Source organism: Alosa alosa, chromosome 18 (genome assembly GCF_017589495.1).
Source record: "Alosa alosa isolate M-15738 ecotype Scorff River chromosome 18, AALO_Geno_1.1, whole genome shotgun sequence".
Lineage (NCBI taxonomy): Eukaryota > Metazoa > Chordata > Actinopteri > Clupeiformes > Clupeidae > Alosa > Alosa alosa.
Window position 1 is genome coordinate 30577741 of NC_063206.1, and position 17354 is coordinate 30595094.

A 17354-nucleotide genomic window follows, 5' to 3' on the forward strand; every position below is an offset into this window, starting at 1 on the left:
AGCTGAACCTCTCAAAGACTGAACTGCTGGTCATCCCAGCTAAACCTACCTTACACCGACATCAACATCAAATTTGACTCCCTGTCTGTTTTACCGACCAGGACTGCAAGAAATCTAGGAGTTGTTCTTGACAACCAACTAAACTTCTCAGATCATGTTGCCTCAGTCGCCCGGTCATGCCGTTTCGCACTCTACAACATAACGGAAAATCAGGACTTACTTGACTCAAGATGCTACCCAACTTCTGGTTCAGGCAATAGTCATCTCACGACTCGACTACTGCAATGCCCTCCTGACAGGTCTCCCAGCCTGCGCAGTGAAACCACTTCAGATCATCCAGAACGCGGCGGCGCGCCTGGTCTACAACCAACCCAAAAGGGCACATGTTACCCCGCTGCTCATCCAGCTACACTGGCTACCTATGGCGGCCCGCATCAAATTCAAGTCTCTAACGCTTGCCTACAAAGTAGTCTCCGGTTCTGCTCCCACCTACTTGAATGCCCTCTTACAGACTTACACTACCTCCAGACCGCTGCGGCTCCTCTGATCTAACGACGCCTAGCTCTACCACCGCACGCTCAAGCCAATCCAAACTTTTTCTCATCTGTTGTTCCTCGTTGGTGGAACACACTTCCAGTTCCTACAAGGGCAGGGACATCCTTTTCCACTTTCAAAAAACTCCTGAAGACCCAGCTCTTTAGAGAACATCTACTCTCATAGCAACACTTACAACAAGTCTTACTGATCCTAGCACTCACCAGCCGTTTTAAACTGACAAGTAACTGTTAAAAACAGCACTCACCGACGCACTTATTCTTACTGTACTCTAATGTTCTTTTAACCCTTTCGTGCCCGTGCCGAACATTCCATTTTTGGTGCTGGATGACCTCCTTACACAAAAAACCTTATTTCTTGAGTATAATACATACCATCAATGGGATATACATACCATTGTAATCAGAAGGGTCAGTTACATCATTTGATAGAAAATACATATGGTAATGTTGATATAGTAATGAACAGTCTTTGAAAATCCTCTCCAAATGTATACGAAATTGTTAAAATTGAATTTCATTCGTGATAAAAATGAATTTTCATCATATTTCTATAATGAGATAGAGAAAAATATAGAGTGTATGACATGTTCAGCAAGTTGTGGGCTATTTAACAAAAAAAGACTGAATTGGAATACCATTAACCTTTCAAAAGTTATGATAAATTAAGTGATAAGTGTATAAAAATGCAGGAAACGGATTTAGAATGTTGACAGAATTCGTGATTCTCTTTCTCACCAAAAACATAAAAGTATGCATAAAAACTAATAATGAAGTCAGACACAATGGTTTAGATGTATTTGGTCCATAAGAATAAACCATTTATTTGTATATAAGCAAATGCTACAGTCAACAATAATGATATATAAAAGAAAAACATGTACCTTACCAGTAATACAGGAAGTAAGTGTACTGTATATTTATTGAAGATCAATTCTGAAGAGACATAGAATACATTTGATTCAACAGATACAACTTCCTTATATAAATTAGTGTAATATGAAAATGATATACATCTATAAAATGTATTATTTATGAAAAGCTAGGAATACAATCAACTTCAACATCACTCAAAAATCAATGTGTCTAAACATTTGAAAGTGGATAACATAGAACAAGCCTGTTGAGAATAAACACATACACACATATAAACACAAACTCACACACACACACACAGAGGAGGATAGGGAAAGGTGGGGTGGGGAACCTGAAGGTTAAACACAGAAGACCTATGACTCATAACGAAACGCATCCCCTTCTGTAGAATGCCAAATCTGACAGCAATTTTGTTTACCAAAAAAAAAAGCAGTCACCTACCGCTAAACTCCAGGCCATACAAGCTACTTTAGTGTTATTATGTATTGTTTTATAACAAAGCCAACAATTTTTCTTTGGCTCCTGCTGTACAGGAATATGTACTTGATGAAAAGACGACGGAGTAGTAGTTGGAGCAGCTGAAGGCTTAGGCTGAAATTTTGACGGAAATGCCTGCCAGCTGTTGTGATAGATTTTCGCCAAAATCTTTCTGGCTGTAGCTACCAAACCTAGGTTCAACACCAGATTCTGCATTGCCAAACTTGAAATAATAAGAAACTACTGAAACAGCAATGTCAATGGAGAAAAAAGTGTACACAATATGTATTTCTCATTTGGTCAACGCCCCTGATCCCTTCAGAGACTTGGTTCCCCAGTAGCAATGGATATTAGGGAGGGAAGTGAAGTCCCATGTCAATGATCAATCCCAGAAAACTGTGAAACTCTTCTGGGGTCTCTTCGTCCCATGCCCCTGCACTGTGTGTTTGCATACAACGGCCTACTAAGCACAACCTCTCACCCGTTCCGGTTGGTAAAACCACATATGCCTGGGACAACAACATAAAAATCAACATAAGTCTATTTCACAGTGTTTTAGTGGCAGTCTACACCACCCCACATGCGCCACCTAAATCTATACCTTCTTCCTCCATCCTCACATGGTCTTCAACATTGTGAGCTAAGCTCATCAGCAGTCAGCCACCTCTTCAGGCCTGCAAGGAGGTCTGTGTAGGTCTTGTCATCCTCCATCTGAAACAACAGTAAAATCATACAAATGTAATACATTTATTAATTAAAAAAATAAAATCACAAAACTACAGATGTGTGCATGTGTGCACATACATACACAAGAAGAGGTAGCCTAAACTATTGAAGCATTTTGAGTAACTCAAAAATATTTAGAAGCATGAAAAGTAATTTTATTACACATGGGTTTAGCTACCCTAAATCTGATTGCCTGGCTGGCATTAAGATAAAGACAGATTACATTTCACCTAGTAACTAACTGCTTAAATGCAATAATGACATTTCTGACATAATATGTGGTTTCACATCATGTTTTCTATAAAACTACATATTGAGAAGAGTAGAATATCAAGTCATGCCATCTTAGAAAATGTTGAGACAAGCACGTCTGATGTTTGTCATTTAGAAGCAAGGTAAAACAGTTCACTACAAACTGCCTAGCGAGGTAACAACCCGATGAGAGGCAATACGTTAATTAGCACTACATTTCTGACAGAATCCATTGATTTCACATCTTGTTTTCTACAACTACATATTGAGAGGAGTAAAAATATCGCTCAACTTATTTCATGTAAGAGAACGCAACTTAGAAACGCTGCTTCCATTGATTTATTCAGCTTTGGTATGCTATACTGACTTGCCAATATAATGCTTACCTAACAAGCAAATTGGTACTAGAAAACAAACTTACTTACAGGTTATATACTAACAGGTTTTTAAATGAAATTGTCAAATGAAAATGACTGATATAAAAAGCAAACGAGAATACTGCAAGCAGTTCAGAGTAATGCAGCTAGCTAAAGTTACATGACGATGCACTTAGCCCCCGCTTATGCCATAATGTTGACGCTGATGAGAAAGCATATTACTATCAAATAACATGATTTTATGACTACAAATTAAGATTAACCATAACTAGAAACGATGTAAAATATATATTACCTCAGTTTATCCAGCTGTGTGGTTTCCAGTCGAGGTAAACTCCAACGGTGCAGGTGGCATCTAGCGGTCCATGTTAAAATGTAACGACTGAAGTGAAAAGTTTTTTCACGACTCATCTTCAAGTATCCAAAACATTTCGCCATAAACCCCTTTAACCAATCATATCAAATTGAAGCTTATGTTGTCAGCATTACGGGAAGATTTCAGAAATAAAATCAGTCATTGGACAGCTTAGATATTAGATGATTGGTCATCGTTAAAATTTTAACGAAATTAGAACGGTCGGGCTTGTAAGGGTTAAACTGTCCTAAAATTGTGAGAATTGTTCTAAAACTTACTGTTTACCATGTTGTTAGTCGCTTTGGTTAAAAAGCGTCAGCCTAATGTAATGTTGTAATTTTCTTGAAAAGTAGGCTAACGTTAGCCTCCGTTAAAAGATATGTTAACGTTACTATTCTATTTTACTTAGCCTACATAATTTCAGTTTTTCCACTTGAGCATGAAGATAACATTTGTGGTATAACTTCGTAACTTCAATAATGCATGCTTCGTATCCAAATGTCTAGCCTATTAATACTTAGGCCCAGGCTTGGAATTTCACCATTTTAGGGGCAAGGCCACTTGGCCTTCAGTTGGGCATATTTGGTGGGGGGCACAAAGACCACATGTCAGGGAACCAAGGCCAAAGTTACCTATACAGTAGTAAGCTATTGTTGTATTAAAGTTGTGAAGTTGTATTTAGCCTATTCACAGCAGTAGACCTGCATCACTGTATGAAACATCACAAAAACATGAAACATGTCATATTACAACTGTAAATCATCTGATCATCTAATATTTACAGATATCTAATTAAACACATTGTAAAACTTAAAGCCCAAATTTGGAGACGACATGCATGTCGAAATTTGCTGCAAATTCAAAACTGGATTACTCTGGAACAGCTAACTGTATAGGGGACTGCTTGACACCTTTGTATTCGGTAAGGTCTGCTGTTTATTCTGATATATGGTTTGTCATGTGTTGAACGTAGGGTTCGAAGTGAAGTATTCCACCGAGATGAATGGGTTGCGCTGTGAATGCTACGATTATTTTGACTGGCCATAGGCTAAATAAAAATCGCTATTAGTCAGACGCAAAGCAGAATATTGAAAGAAGGGGCCACCGTGGCCTGTAAACCTGATTTTCAAAAATTCCTACCCTGCTTAGGCCTATTTGAAGACAGAGCAATAACCTACTTTATTGACGTTGTAAACATTTTTAGCTTTGAACTGACATCACAAAAAAATTAGATGTCTCCAGTACTGCACAAAGGAAATTCAGTCTGCTCTTCTCTGCCAAAAGTTAACAATTCAAGCACCTTCCGTCTTTCTTTCAATGTCTTGTGATAAGGCTCTAAGTTTGCTTGTCCTCTGAGTTAGTCTTTAACCACGGTTGTTAGGGACCTGAAACCGGTCTATATGAAAATAGTGCTATTTACCACAAGTTCCTCAGTCACCTGTACCAGGTGAAGACATGAAACCCTTTTTTACAGGGATGGTTCATGACTGCACACATTGGGCAAAGCTTTAGCCAGTTACTTGACATGAGCAAGATTTAAAGTGCAGTCAGCGAATGCTTAAATTTATTAACAGATGCTTTTGTCCAAAACAATGTAGTGGTAGCTCACCCCTTCAGTATTCCCAGAGAGTTGTTTTGTTTTTGTTTGTTTCCAGTTTTTGGAACCTGGGCTGCCTACAAAGACTTTTTTTTTTTTTTTTTTTTTTTTTTTTACATTGTACTCCCGGTATGGGCAGCTAGTGGATTGTGAGGAGATGATTTGTGAATGTGATACAATTATGGCAGTGATACAGTTATGGCCTTGAAATCGCGTACAATTGCTAACTACACCTATATGTTGATGAGAAGGTCGAAATGTCTGTTTCAATTGCCCAGCCCTAATGAGATTGGTTTGATGCTATTGCTTGGGTTTCAGGTTAAGAATAGTTTAAGTCTAGACCAGCAGTGTAAACTTGCTCAAGGTGTGAGTTGTAAAACTCAAGGTGTGAGTTGAAGTACCAGGTTTGGCAGGCTAATATTTGTGGAAAGATACAAAGATGTATGGCTTTTGTTGTTTTTTTGCAGAACGTGAGGAGCGTGAGCGCCTGGAGCAAGAGCAGAGGGAGGAGGAGGAGAGAGAGTACCAGGAACGTTTACGAAAGCTTGAGGAACAGGAGAGAAAACAGCGAGCCCGCCAACAGGAGATAGAGGAACGTGAGCGTCGCAAGGAAGAGGAAAGGAAAATGCCAGAGGAGAAACCCACCAAGGTAAACAATCTTGTGTTATTTACACATGCTCACACAGCATTTCTTGTATACCTCACATGGTAAATTGGCTTAATTGCTCCTTTCCCCTTTCTACAGGACTGGGCAGAGAGAGAAGATGGTGGAGGATGGCGAAAACGTGGTGAACCAGGAGAGTCAGAATGGCGTCGGCCTGTACCTGATCGGTTAGTGGTCTAAAGCACATCTCTGTCTTCAGGCAATATGTAGCTGTGTGATCCATATTTGATGCAAAATATTTAACTTTTTAGTGACTGGAGACAGGAAGGCCGTGATGACACTGAGGAGCGTGAACAAGAGCCAGCTGTCAAGAGACCAAGCGATGTACCCCGTCGCATGGGCTCAGATGACCGCCCTCCCCGTCGTGGCTTTGATGATGATCGAGGGCCCCGTCGTGGCACTGATGAAGACCGTGGACCTAGAAGGGGCCTGGACGAAGAACGTGGACCCAGGAGGGTCTTTGATGATGACCGTGGTCCTAGGCGTGGCCTAGACGATGAACGAAGCCTTCGCAGGGGAATGGAAGAGGAGCGAGGGCCACGCCGGGGCTTTGATGATGACCGAGGACCTCGTAGAATTATGGATGAGCCCAGGGGCCTCAGGCGTGGGGCTGATGATGACTGGGGTTCAAGAAGGGGTGGAGATGATGAAAGGGGAGGCCGCAGAGGCATGGATGATGCTGGGCCACGTCGTGGTGATGATCCTAAGCCATGGAAACCTTCAGGCAGGCCAGGTACAGGATCCGTCTGCAATGGAGGTGTTATTTTGCCTCACATTTTATCTGTATTTTCACCTATTAAAGTCCTTTTGTTTTTGTCAGGTGGGTGGAGAGAAAGAGAAAAGGCCCGTGAAGAGAGTTGGGGACCCCCTCGGGATGAAGCTGGTCAAGATGAAGAGGAGCCTGATCTGGAAGAACGCCAGGAGAGTGAGCGTACTAGAGAGCGTCGACCACCCAGGTTTGCGTAATTTAAATCAAAAGTCCCCTGACTGATTACCGTATTTTCCGGACTATAAGTCACACTTTTTTTCATAGTTTGGCTGGTCTTGCTTATTGGTTTAATATTGTTGCCAATGAAAAGTCATTGTCCTACACCATGAGTCTCCAACACGTCGCTCTCAAGTTACCAGTTGCTTGCCAGAGGCTGAAGCAGTAACCTACATTTAAACACAATTGTTGCTGCCAGGCATCAGCCTACGAATTTTATAAAAAAGTAAATCATGCATAATAAATAAAAAAAAACTCCATTTAGGCTATTGTAGAGCTCTTTGGCTTGTATTCCTTTAAGTGGCAGACCATATGTCAGAATTGTAGGCTTGCAGTACCTACAGGCTTACCATACTGCCAATGAACTGAACAGACTTCTAAATCGTGATTTGTGGGTACTGAAGTAAAAGATTGTTGACTGAACAATGTGTGTTTGTATGCTTGTGTAGGGAGGAGGGGGGAGTTTGGAGGCGTGGAGGTACCTCAGAAGAAACCAGCAGCTGGAGAGATTCTCGCCGCGAGGATCGCGAGGAGCGCCAAGATCGTCGTGATGTCAGAGACCCAAGGGATGAGCGTGAACAAAGAGCCCCTCAAAGAGAGAATGAAGAAGGTGAGACTTAAGCACTGCCTCACAAGACATTTCATGGTGCTGCCTTATGGAAATCTGTAGCTTCCATAACTTTACCAAATCTACAAGGCTAAGGTATGAGCTACACCAGGCGCGTAACTGAAGCGCTCCGTTCGCGACGCGTAAAATCCATTTTAAATTAATGGTCTATTTTTTATTTTTTTTTTCAAACGTACGCACTGCCATCACATCTGGTGTAGCTACTTCCATTGATTATAGTGGCCGCTAATTGTTGCAGCAGACGCTAGGCGAACGGAACGCTTCAGTTACGCGCCTGGTGTAGCTTATACCTAAGCAAGCAGCATTTAACATTCAATGTTGTCTCATAATGGTAAAATGGCAACTGCTACATTTGTGCTGATTCAATGTTTTACAAAGATTTTTTTTTTGCCCTTGTTGCCCCCTTGTTATCCACAATACTTCGGTGCCACTGCTTTAAAGAAGAATTCTGGCTATTTTTTTCACTTAGATCTGTTTCTGGAGGTCACCGATGAAAGGGGGAAAAAACAGTTCTATCGTAACTCCCCCTATTTCCACCGGTCCCGTATTTCCACCGTCTTGCGTGTATGTGTCACTTAATATCCATTTCTATACAAACCAAGACAGCGGACTCCTATAGAAACGCAACCACGCACAACATAGGTGTATCTAAATTAGCTATGTACCAAAAATGACATTTTACCGTGACTGAGGAGCTGTAAACAGTGTTTTTGTAAGGCTCGCGGTACACAACCGCTTGGAGCTCCAGTGGAATTTTTATTTCACGAGAATTCTCGGTCTAACCGTCCATGTGCCGTTGAAACGGTGTAAATAGGCTTTACCCATCAGGCCAGCACTATAACCCGGTTGGTAAACAAAATCGGGATATTTCAGGCAGTAAATGCCCGTTAAGAACCAAACCATATTTTGTTCAAATCTACACAACTATGGCTACTGAAAAATGTAAGGTTCATTTAGTAAATGTTATTTTGAAGTGTTAAAAAACATCGTTGTTTTAGAATTTCTGAACAAAAGTGGTGATAATTGGGGGTGTTACGATACCTTGCTCGAGTTGGTGCAGCCAACAACTATAACTGCCAGGAAGCTACAGCGCTGATGCCTCCAGCATGTAGCACTGTAGCTTCCTGGTTGCTCTAGCTGTTGGCTGCAACAGACAATGTTTTGTATGGATTTGTGCATATTTCTAAATTTTGCAAGTTCCTTATTTTCAACTGAACTCAAACATAATGAAGATATGGCATATTTTGTTGTTGTTATGCACTAATTAATGATATGTGTACATTTTGTAAATGAAATTATGCTGTAGCATTCATTTAAATTTAAAGCGATTTTATATTTCTGAAGAAAACATTGTGTCAAAACTGCTAGTAACTGCAGGGCTCTACACTAACATTTTTTTTCAGGAGCACTAGTGCGCCCAAGTTAAATTTAGGAGCACAGACAAAAATTTGGGCGCACAGTCACTTCTGTACTTAACTTACACATAATCTAACATTATACTGCAGCTAACAGTTAAACATGCCAGTGCACCAATTGCGAATATTAAGAATGACTGACAACATTTACAGGCTACAGGACACAGGATTTTATAGATCAGTGCCTACTTTATTTTCAGTCTGTTCTATTTTCCTACATTTTGTTAATGTAAAATAATATAATGCATTGCCATATTTGCATTTAGCCTGTATATCAAGTATCCTGCCAAATGTAGGCTAATTTATTTATTTGTTAATCCATCTATAGCTAATCCAAATATGCCCATGGTGACCTGTCACTGCATACTGCCTAATACTACTACTAAAACAGTCCATTTCCTCTTCCACAAAACCCAACATAGGCTAATCAAGGATATATGTTTTATACTTTTAGTTTTTATTTGAAATATATGCATTGATGGGGGCAGTAGGCAAACGTTAGGCCTACTTTCGTTTTGCACTTCAGCTTGGATTTGGTGTAAACAAACAAGCATACGTGGAAGCCTGGAGTTGTCAGTAGCGTTCTACCTTTGAATAAAACGGGAGTATTACGGGAGGCTACTTTTGTGCCGGTTCGCTACAGCTATATTTTGCATATTGCAGCCAATACGTCAACTGGGCTAAAAGGCATGTTAGGTTACCTTTCCTTCTCTCACTGCATTCTCAGAATCTCATCCTGTTCCTCCTATATCCAATGAATTCGGTGGATAGAAGAACTAATTTCTTCAATCTTTGCATCTTGGCTGGCTAGTCTAACTTTCCCGCTTTTTCCCGCGGCGCTCTTGGATTTGATAAGGCGACTACTAGCGAAGTCACAACGTGAAACTGCTAACGTTGATGGGAGGTGTAGTTTTTATGCTGCATTATGACGTGATTCTATGGTTTGCACCAGTAATGTTTCTCGATGTTGCGGTGTATTTTGTAGACTAACATTGACATGGTTAGAAGTCATTCGCACCAGTGCGCCTAAATATTTTTTTGCACTCGCACGCCATCATTTTTACTTGCATGTGCGAGTGAATTGGGCGCACTGTAGAGCCCTGAACTGGTTTGCTTACGATGGTATTATTGTACTTAATTGGCCAGACAACTCATCTGACCTGAACCCCATAGAGAATCTATGGTTTAGTGTCAAGAAAAAAAATGACACCAGACCCAATAATACTGATATCCTTAAAGGACAAGTTCGGTATTTTACACTTAAAGCCCTGTTTTCAGATAGTTTATGATTAAATAGAACGTTTAAGATTGAAATTTGGACACATGCTGCTGTCCTGAGAATTTTCGGTTTCTGTGGTAGCGCCCCCCCCTCCTCCAGAACGCTGCATAGGTGCACTGGAACAATCCTTCCTAAAACGCATTAAACTTTCGATTACAAAGACGTGAAACTCACCGAGTGGTCAGGGGTGTTCACTGATATGCTCACACAAAAATCGCTGGAAAAGATTCTTTCCCACAGGTTTTATCGTAGTTTTTGTCCAACTCCATTGACTTGTATTAAATGTGCTGTGAGGTACGGGTATTACTCCGCTGCCGGAAACGGATATGGGGTTGTTTGTATTCTTTCTGTAGTCTTATGCAGTTGGTATCGTAGGCTACTACCTATGGCTACCAAATTATTGTCACGTCCAACCATGGCTAATGCTAAAATGTCTTGAAACTTGCACGATGTGAATGATGGCCTACGTGAATCATTACGTCTTAATCATGAAGGTTCCACAGCCAACGTACAGTACGAAATCATGTAGCCAAATTAATCATGTAGGCTAGGGTTAGTATTAGGCTTATGATGTGAACATGACAGGTTATGGACATAACAAATAAGTTCATTTTCCGCCTGTTACAAACGTTACGTTACAAAATGTCAACCTTACCCCAAGTTCTTCCAACTCTGTCCCAGGAGGTAATGTGGGAAACGCTGTATTTCTCAGGCGAAAGAGCTTTTTGGGCGATTTCTTTCGACCTCCAGCGAAGTTCAGTAAAATGCAGACCGCAGAGACACGGTGATCAGCTTTCTGCAGATTCTCAACAGGTGTGCTCACGTCCAACACCAGAAATTCCAGCCACAACTTTAGCCTTTCTGGATCGTTGAAAGGAAGTCTGTGACAACTTTTTTGCTACGAATTTTCCCGCAATTCGGAACTGCACAAAATCGCCTCATTTTTAGCTGTCTGTTGCAAAATACTTCAACAGCGATCTTCTGCTTCTTTTGTGTATTCAATGAAATGCCAGTGGTTTGCTTGTAATTTGCAAGAAGGTGTAAGGTGCATTATCGCCACCAACTGGGCTGGAGTTTCTATTATTCAAGCTCTCAACGGAAGAATGTACGGGTGTGAGGCGTTTGGAAAAATAGCTCCACAGTTTTACAACGCATGGTAAACACCTGTTGGAAAGCATCTTTTGCAGCGATTTTTGTGTGAGCATATCAGCGAACACCCCTGACCACTCGGTGAGTTTCACGTCTTTGTAAACGAAAGTTTAATGCGTTTTAGGAAGGATTGTTCCAGTGCACCTATGCAGCGTTCTGGAGGAGGGGGGGCGCTACTACAGAAACCGAAAATTCTCAGACCAGCAGCATGTGTCCAAATTTTAATCATAAACTATCTGAAAACAGGGCTTTAAGTGTAAAATACCGAACTTGTCCTTTAAGGTCGCTATTGAAGCAACCTGGGCTTCCATAACACCTTAGCAGTGCCATAGGCTGATTGCCTCCATACCATGTCACATTTATGTAGTAATTTGTGCAAAAGCAGACAGAACACGTATTGAGTGTATAAATTAACTATTTAAGATTAGTCAGATTAGTTCATTTATTTTCAAAAGGTCAACATTTCTAGATTATAACCTCCTTATTCTAATATTTTGAGATACTCATTTTTGGTTTTCATGAGCTATAAGCCGTAATCAAGATTACAACCAAAAATAGCTCGACATATTTCACTTTATATCGAATGAATCTAGAATATATGAAAGATCCACTTTTTGTTTTCCCAATCAATATACACTGCTACAATTGCTTTCCATTGTAACTATGGGCGTTGCAAAAGAATTTTAATCCTATAATAAAACGTGATTAATTCTGATTAAAGATGCAATTGGCAAGTCTGACAGATTGAGGGGACTTAACCAAAATGTTTAATGTTTACAACTCTCATGCCCCTCCCCCACTACCACCCAGCACCCTCTCATCGAGTTTGTGCTCGTCAGTGCGCATCAGACTGTGATTGACAATCAGATCTCACACAGCCCTGCTCTGATTGGACCAGAAGAACCAGGAGCTATGGATTTTTGCAAAACAAATAACAGGCTCTAGGTGGAGGTAGAAGTGCTGATTTATGATGTTCTGTCGGAGCATAGTGTCGGTGTCAGTGAATATTAAAATAAATCTTGCCAACTGCAGCTTTAACTATTGAAATTCAGCGATTAAGTGAAAATGAATCGTTTGACAGCCCTAATAATAATAATCCAAATTCACAGGAATATGCAATGGGAATGCTGGATTGAACTCATTGCTGCCTTTCCAGCATGTACACAGGCAAATGTATTAATAGCACAGTTGTTTTGAGAGGGGAAAGACTGTATCGGATTGGTATCGGCTGATACTCAATGTTGTCATATCTGTATCGTATCTTGCATGAAAAAGTGGTATCGTGCCATCCCAAGATGTATCTTCAGGATACTGGCACGGACAATGGCATTAGTGCCTAAAACCAAGCTTGCTAGCTGCTAATGCTGAACTGGTGTGAGCCACAGTTTAGTATAAATTCAGTTAAAGAGTGAAAAAACTAAAGGCCAGTTCGTAGTGTAGTCACAATACCAAAATTATTGTTTTGATACAAAGTAAAGAATTTCAATTTTTCACCCAACACACCCACCCCACCACCTTGGCGCCATCAGTAATATTGAATATTGTGTGATCATTCACACCAGTGGCAATCCTAGACTCGAGGGATGTAAAGGTACTAGGGGTGTAAATCGGAGCCTTCATGACTATTTGGTATGATATCGATTTCTTAAGCCAATTATTTGATTATTTTCGATACTTCAGAATTCCCCACTATACGATTCAATACTCAATATTTTTACATGATAACTATTAAGTTTCAAATGAATCAATTAATAAATAATTTGCCTTTTATTGAGAATACAGAAACAGTATTCTATTCACATAATGGATATGTTACACTATAGCAGTTGTGCTCAATGCACTGCAAATAGAACAATTACTGCAGGTAAAAAGAGTAAAATAATGTGCAATCAGATAAATTGTAATAAGAAAAAATAAAAGTCTAATGCTTACTGTGCAGGTCTAGTATGGCCAATTAGCCTATTGACTGTTAAAAAAAAAAAAAGACAACAAAACAAAGTCTGTCCTCGGAAGTTATGGCTACTCTGCACTCATCACACCCTGAATAACTTCATTACAAACTTTCGTGTAGAAGTTCGGAATGTAGGACTGAAATGTTGCCATGAGGGGATGTTGTACCTTAGCTCAAGAACTTTGAGCAGATATCTAAAGCCTTCGTTCTGGCCTTGGTGATGTTTTTTGCACCTTTTGAAGTGCTTGACAACTTTTGAGGAGAAAAATGTTGTCAGTCATGTGGCGGGCTTGAAAGCCTGTGCTCTTTCTTGACAGTTACCATCAATACCATAGCGCCTTTTCAGATTGTAGTCTTTTGAGTAAAGCTTGAATGGGGGGGCATTAGTTAAAAGACTACAATCTTTCAAGAATCTTTCCCAAATCTTGTCAAAGTTGTTTGGTATAAGGAGGCCATTAGCTTGCGTTGCTTCAGTCCAACGTTGTGCAACGTGAGCTGAATTGTCAGGTGACTGTTTTCCCAAGATTGCGCCAGCCTGTATATGTGAACGGTATGGTTTCTAAGCAATCTTTTTAATAAACTGTCTGTACACTTACAAAGTTCTCAATGCTTCGGTTTACATGTAGGGCCCCTCATTATGCTACCGTTGAAGTGTGGTGCTATTTTTGAGCCTTGTTAGTGGTATAGAAATAGCCATTTCTTTTCACTTTGCGTGTGCCCCGAAGACTAGTGTTAAACGCTTATTAGCGGTTTGTGGTAAAACTGGTCACGTTTGATTAGCATGAAAACATATCCCAGAGAACGGACAAACTCGGTACACGTGTTATTAACCCCTAGGTTCATTTTGCGCTGGAATTGTCCTTTAAATTCGGGACTTAGCAGTTTGAATAAACAAACAATTCAACTGCACTGTCCCGCATTGAAACAAGCGACAATTCCACAGACGGTCCAAAGTGGTGTTGCACGGTGCACTAATACTACAAAAGTATCACAATACCCTGAAATGAAAAATGTCACAATACCTAATTTTATTAGTATCGATACTTTTAAGAATGACCATTCTTTTGAAGCAACATGCGTACGTTCTAGTGCCTCCTCCCCTAGCCTGTGGCTGTGCGTCTTTTCTCCACACACGTATGCGCAGCTGTCGTGCCATAAACAGCGAGACATGGCTGCTAGTTTTAAGTGATGCTACGGTAACACACAATTATAGGCTAATATCAAGTTGATTTGCTCACTTGCATCTCTCAAGTTTGTGTTGCTAACCTATCTGGGCTATGGGATTTAGGGCATTTAGACCTACTATTGGGTTTAATGTAATTTAGAAATAGGCTACGCAACCTTGGCAAACTTAGAGCTCCTTGCTAACTGTTCCGCTAGCTCAGGTCATGTGTCATTCGTGTTGTACTCACTAAAATCATTAATGAATATTGCAAGACACTTATCTCTTCTATGATCCAGAAAGATTTTCTTCGACTTTTTCGTTTTTTGAACATTTATTTTATCTAATGACAGAGAAAACATAATGAATTGCATCCACATATCCTTATGCACTATGCGCAACTATTAAGCACTAGCCTACAACCGTGTGACTGAAGGCTAACCACTCACATATTTCTTAAAGTGACAGGCACTCAATTACACTTACACACCACCAATGTGCACTCAGTTAGCCCAAAGTCCTTTTAGGCAAGTACCTCCACTCGGTGGCCATATGGCAACGCTTTTAGGGCACTCATCGGGCATCCATCTCGGCAGAAATGAGCGTGCGCAAGGCTTCACGACACCAATCTACTGCAATCTTGCTCCAGCGGCGAGATCACAACACATGATTGGCACAATGTCTTCACAACACACCATATTATTGGCTCAATGTATTCACAACACAGCACATGATTGGCTCAATGTATTCACAAGTCAACGTTTTGCCGTGGAAAGGGTGTGATATGCGTAGACAACTGCCATATTGGCGTTACAAACTAAGCCTACGCGTTTCTATGTAGGATTTTTTGAGTGCTGTGTCTCCTCATCACAAAGTCTCTGGTTAGCCCTACACACCACATTAATGATATGCCTAAGTGTAATAGTTTAAAAATCAATGTTAAGTATTCAAATTACTGAATATTTTTAGCTACTAGTAATTATGGAGATAATAAAATACTATAAATTATTAACAAAATATATACACTTAATATGAATTGGAAACCTATGACCTAAGCCATCATTTTCCGTGTGTGTGTGGAGAGAGTGTCAAGCAGAATCTAGGATGGCCACTGGTGTGAATATTCAAACTATATTCAATATTACTGACGAGGTGGTGGGGGAGTATCGAAATCGCAATTCTTGACTTGGTATCGGTATCAAAACAATGATTTTGGTATCATGACAGCACTAGTCCAAAGTATTCAACGTGTTTGTAGCAGTTTATGAATGTATAATTTTTTTATGTTGCTTTTAAATAGGCACTGCATGTTTATGTGATAGGCATGTTGCAAAATAATTGTATGCAAGCAAACTGCAGCTAGAGGCAGTCTCTGTATTGTTGAGATGTGATGTGCTTTAAAGGGGAACTTGGCAACTATTTCAACGTAATAAACCCGTTTAGAAATCATTTGGATGGTTAAATGACCTGTTCCGGTGAAAATGTCGTGTTTCTTACCTTGTAACATCCACATTGTCTGCCGAACTTATGCTAACAGTTTTGCTAGCTTGTAAACAAATCCATGTGCTTTATCGTTACCTTTTTCCACAGTTTGAAATAGCATAATGCACAATTTCTCCAGCAGAGGGGGAAATCCTGCCAAGTTTCCCTTTTAATCTTTCGTTTTTCACATCCAAACATCTTTCTCGACACAGCAGTCACTTGTATGACTTTCTACTCATGTGCTCTGATTCAGTGCTGCACTGTGTGAGATGGGGAGTAGCCACAGTGGCTAGATCAACAAAAGCCAGTGTGTGCTTCTTTTAACTATATATTTTGCATTTCTAATCCAAACACTGTCAAACTTGGCACTGCACTCACTCGTGCCCTTAGCAAGACACCTGTCAAGTTTGGACAAACTGCTCGAGAGATATGCAAATATGAGACACACAGACAGGCAGATGTTCCTGTCATTAATAGATAGATGGTGGATTGTATCATTTGATAATTCTTTTAGATCTAATTATATAGATCAGGGGAGATTTGTTATCTGTATGTTTTTTTGGGGGGCATTTCAAATATTTATCAGTCTTCCGTTTTTGACTTCTCAGGAATATGGTGCATTACTGCAGAATTGTATGGGTGTCTGAAGCAATATTTAGATGAAACAGTCTTTTAATTTCGAAATTAGAATTGTTGTACCCAGACAGTGCTATAGATTTTCATACAATTTACTTTTACATATAGGTGGCTCCTGGAGAAGAGGTGGGGATGACAAACGTGAGGAACGTGAGGCTCCAGCCAGACCACGAGAGCGTGATCGTGATGTGGAAAAGAGCACTTGGCGATCAGACAAGGAGAAAGACAACCAGCGTCGTTCTAAGAATGAGATAGATGATGATGGATGGACCACAGTTCGTCGTTAGGCCAACACCACCACTGTTGCTTACCATCCTTAGTGTGGCTTCAGTGTCAGGAGTTTTCCTCAATCTTTAATTTTTCACTGCTGTTGCTGTGGCACTCATTTACAAATTAACAGTATAGATTTGCTTAACTCTGCATGGAAACTTAATGTAGTAGCTTCTTTTCCAGAAAGGTTTTTATGCAGCTTAGTGTTGAATTTAAATCATTCCTATCTTGTGCATGTTTAAAGTGTTAAATTGCTCTCGTTCAATATACCGTTTGTGATGCATTTAATTTGGGAGTAATGCATTTTGAAATTGAAATAATAACCCAGATCCAAGTTGTTCTTGATTGACTACAGAAATATTGTTTCAAGATCTTTCCTTTAGATATTACATCTCATTTCTAGCTCGCTGCCCTTGCAATTGCATATCTTGTTGCATTTTAAAGGGGGGAAAAATAAACTCATTGAAGTCTGCCCTCTCGTTTCTGTCTGTTTACTATGAGGAGCTAGGACCCTATAAT

The 17354-nt window shown here is 40.2% G+C and overlaps 1 protein-coding gene across 1 annotated transcript in view; it reads left to right on the top strand.

The window, feature by feature from the left end:
• eif3s10 (eukaryotic translation initiation factor 3, subunit 10 (theta)) overlaps positions 1-17307 on the top strand; it is a 63029-nt gene extending 45722 nt beyond the window's left edge. The window contains exons 17-22 of the mRNA XM_048269132.1: positions 5682-5863; positions 5960-6045; positions 6130-6611; positions 6699-6834; positions 7313-7473; positions 16674-17307. Coding sequence (XP_048125089.1) covers positions 5682-5863; positions 5960-6045; positions 6130-6611; positions 6699-6834; positions 7313-7473; positions 16674-16852 — 1226 coding nt within the window. The 3' untranslated portion in view covers positions 16853-17307. The remainder of the gene's footprint in view (positions 1-5681; positions 5864-5959; positions 6046-6129; positions 6612-6698; positions 6835-7312; positions 7474-16673) is intronic.
• Positions 17308-17354: the final 47 nt, after the last annotated feature.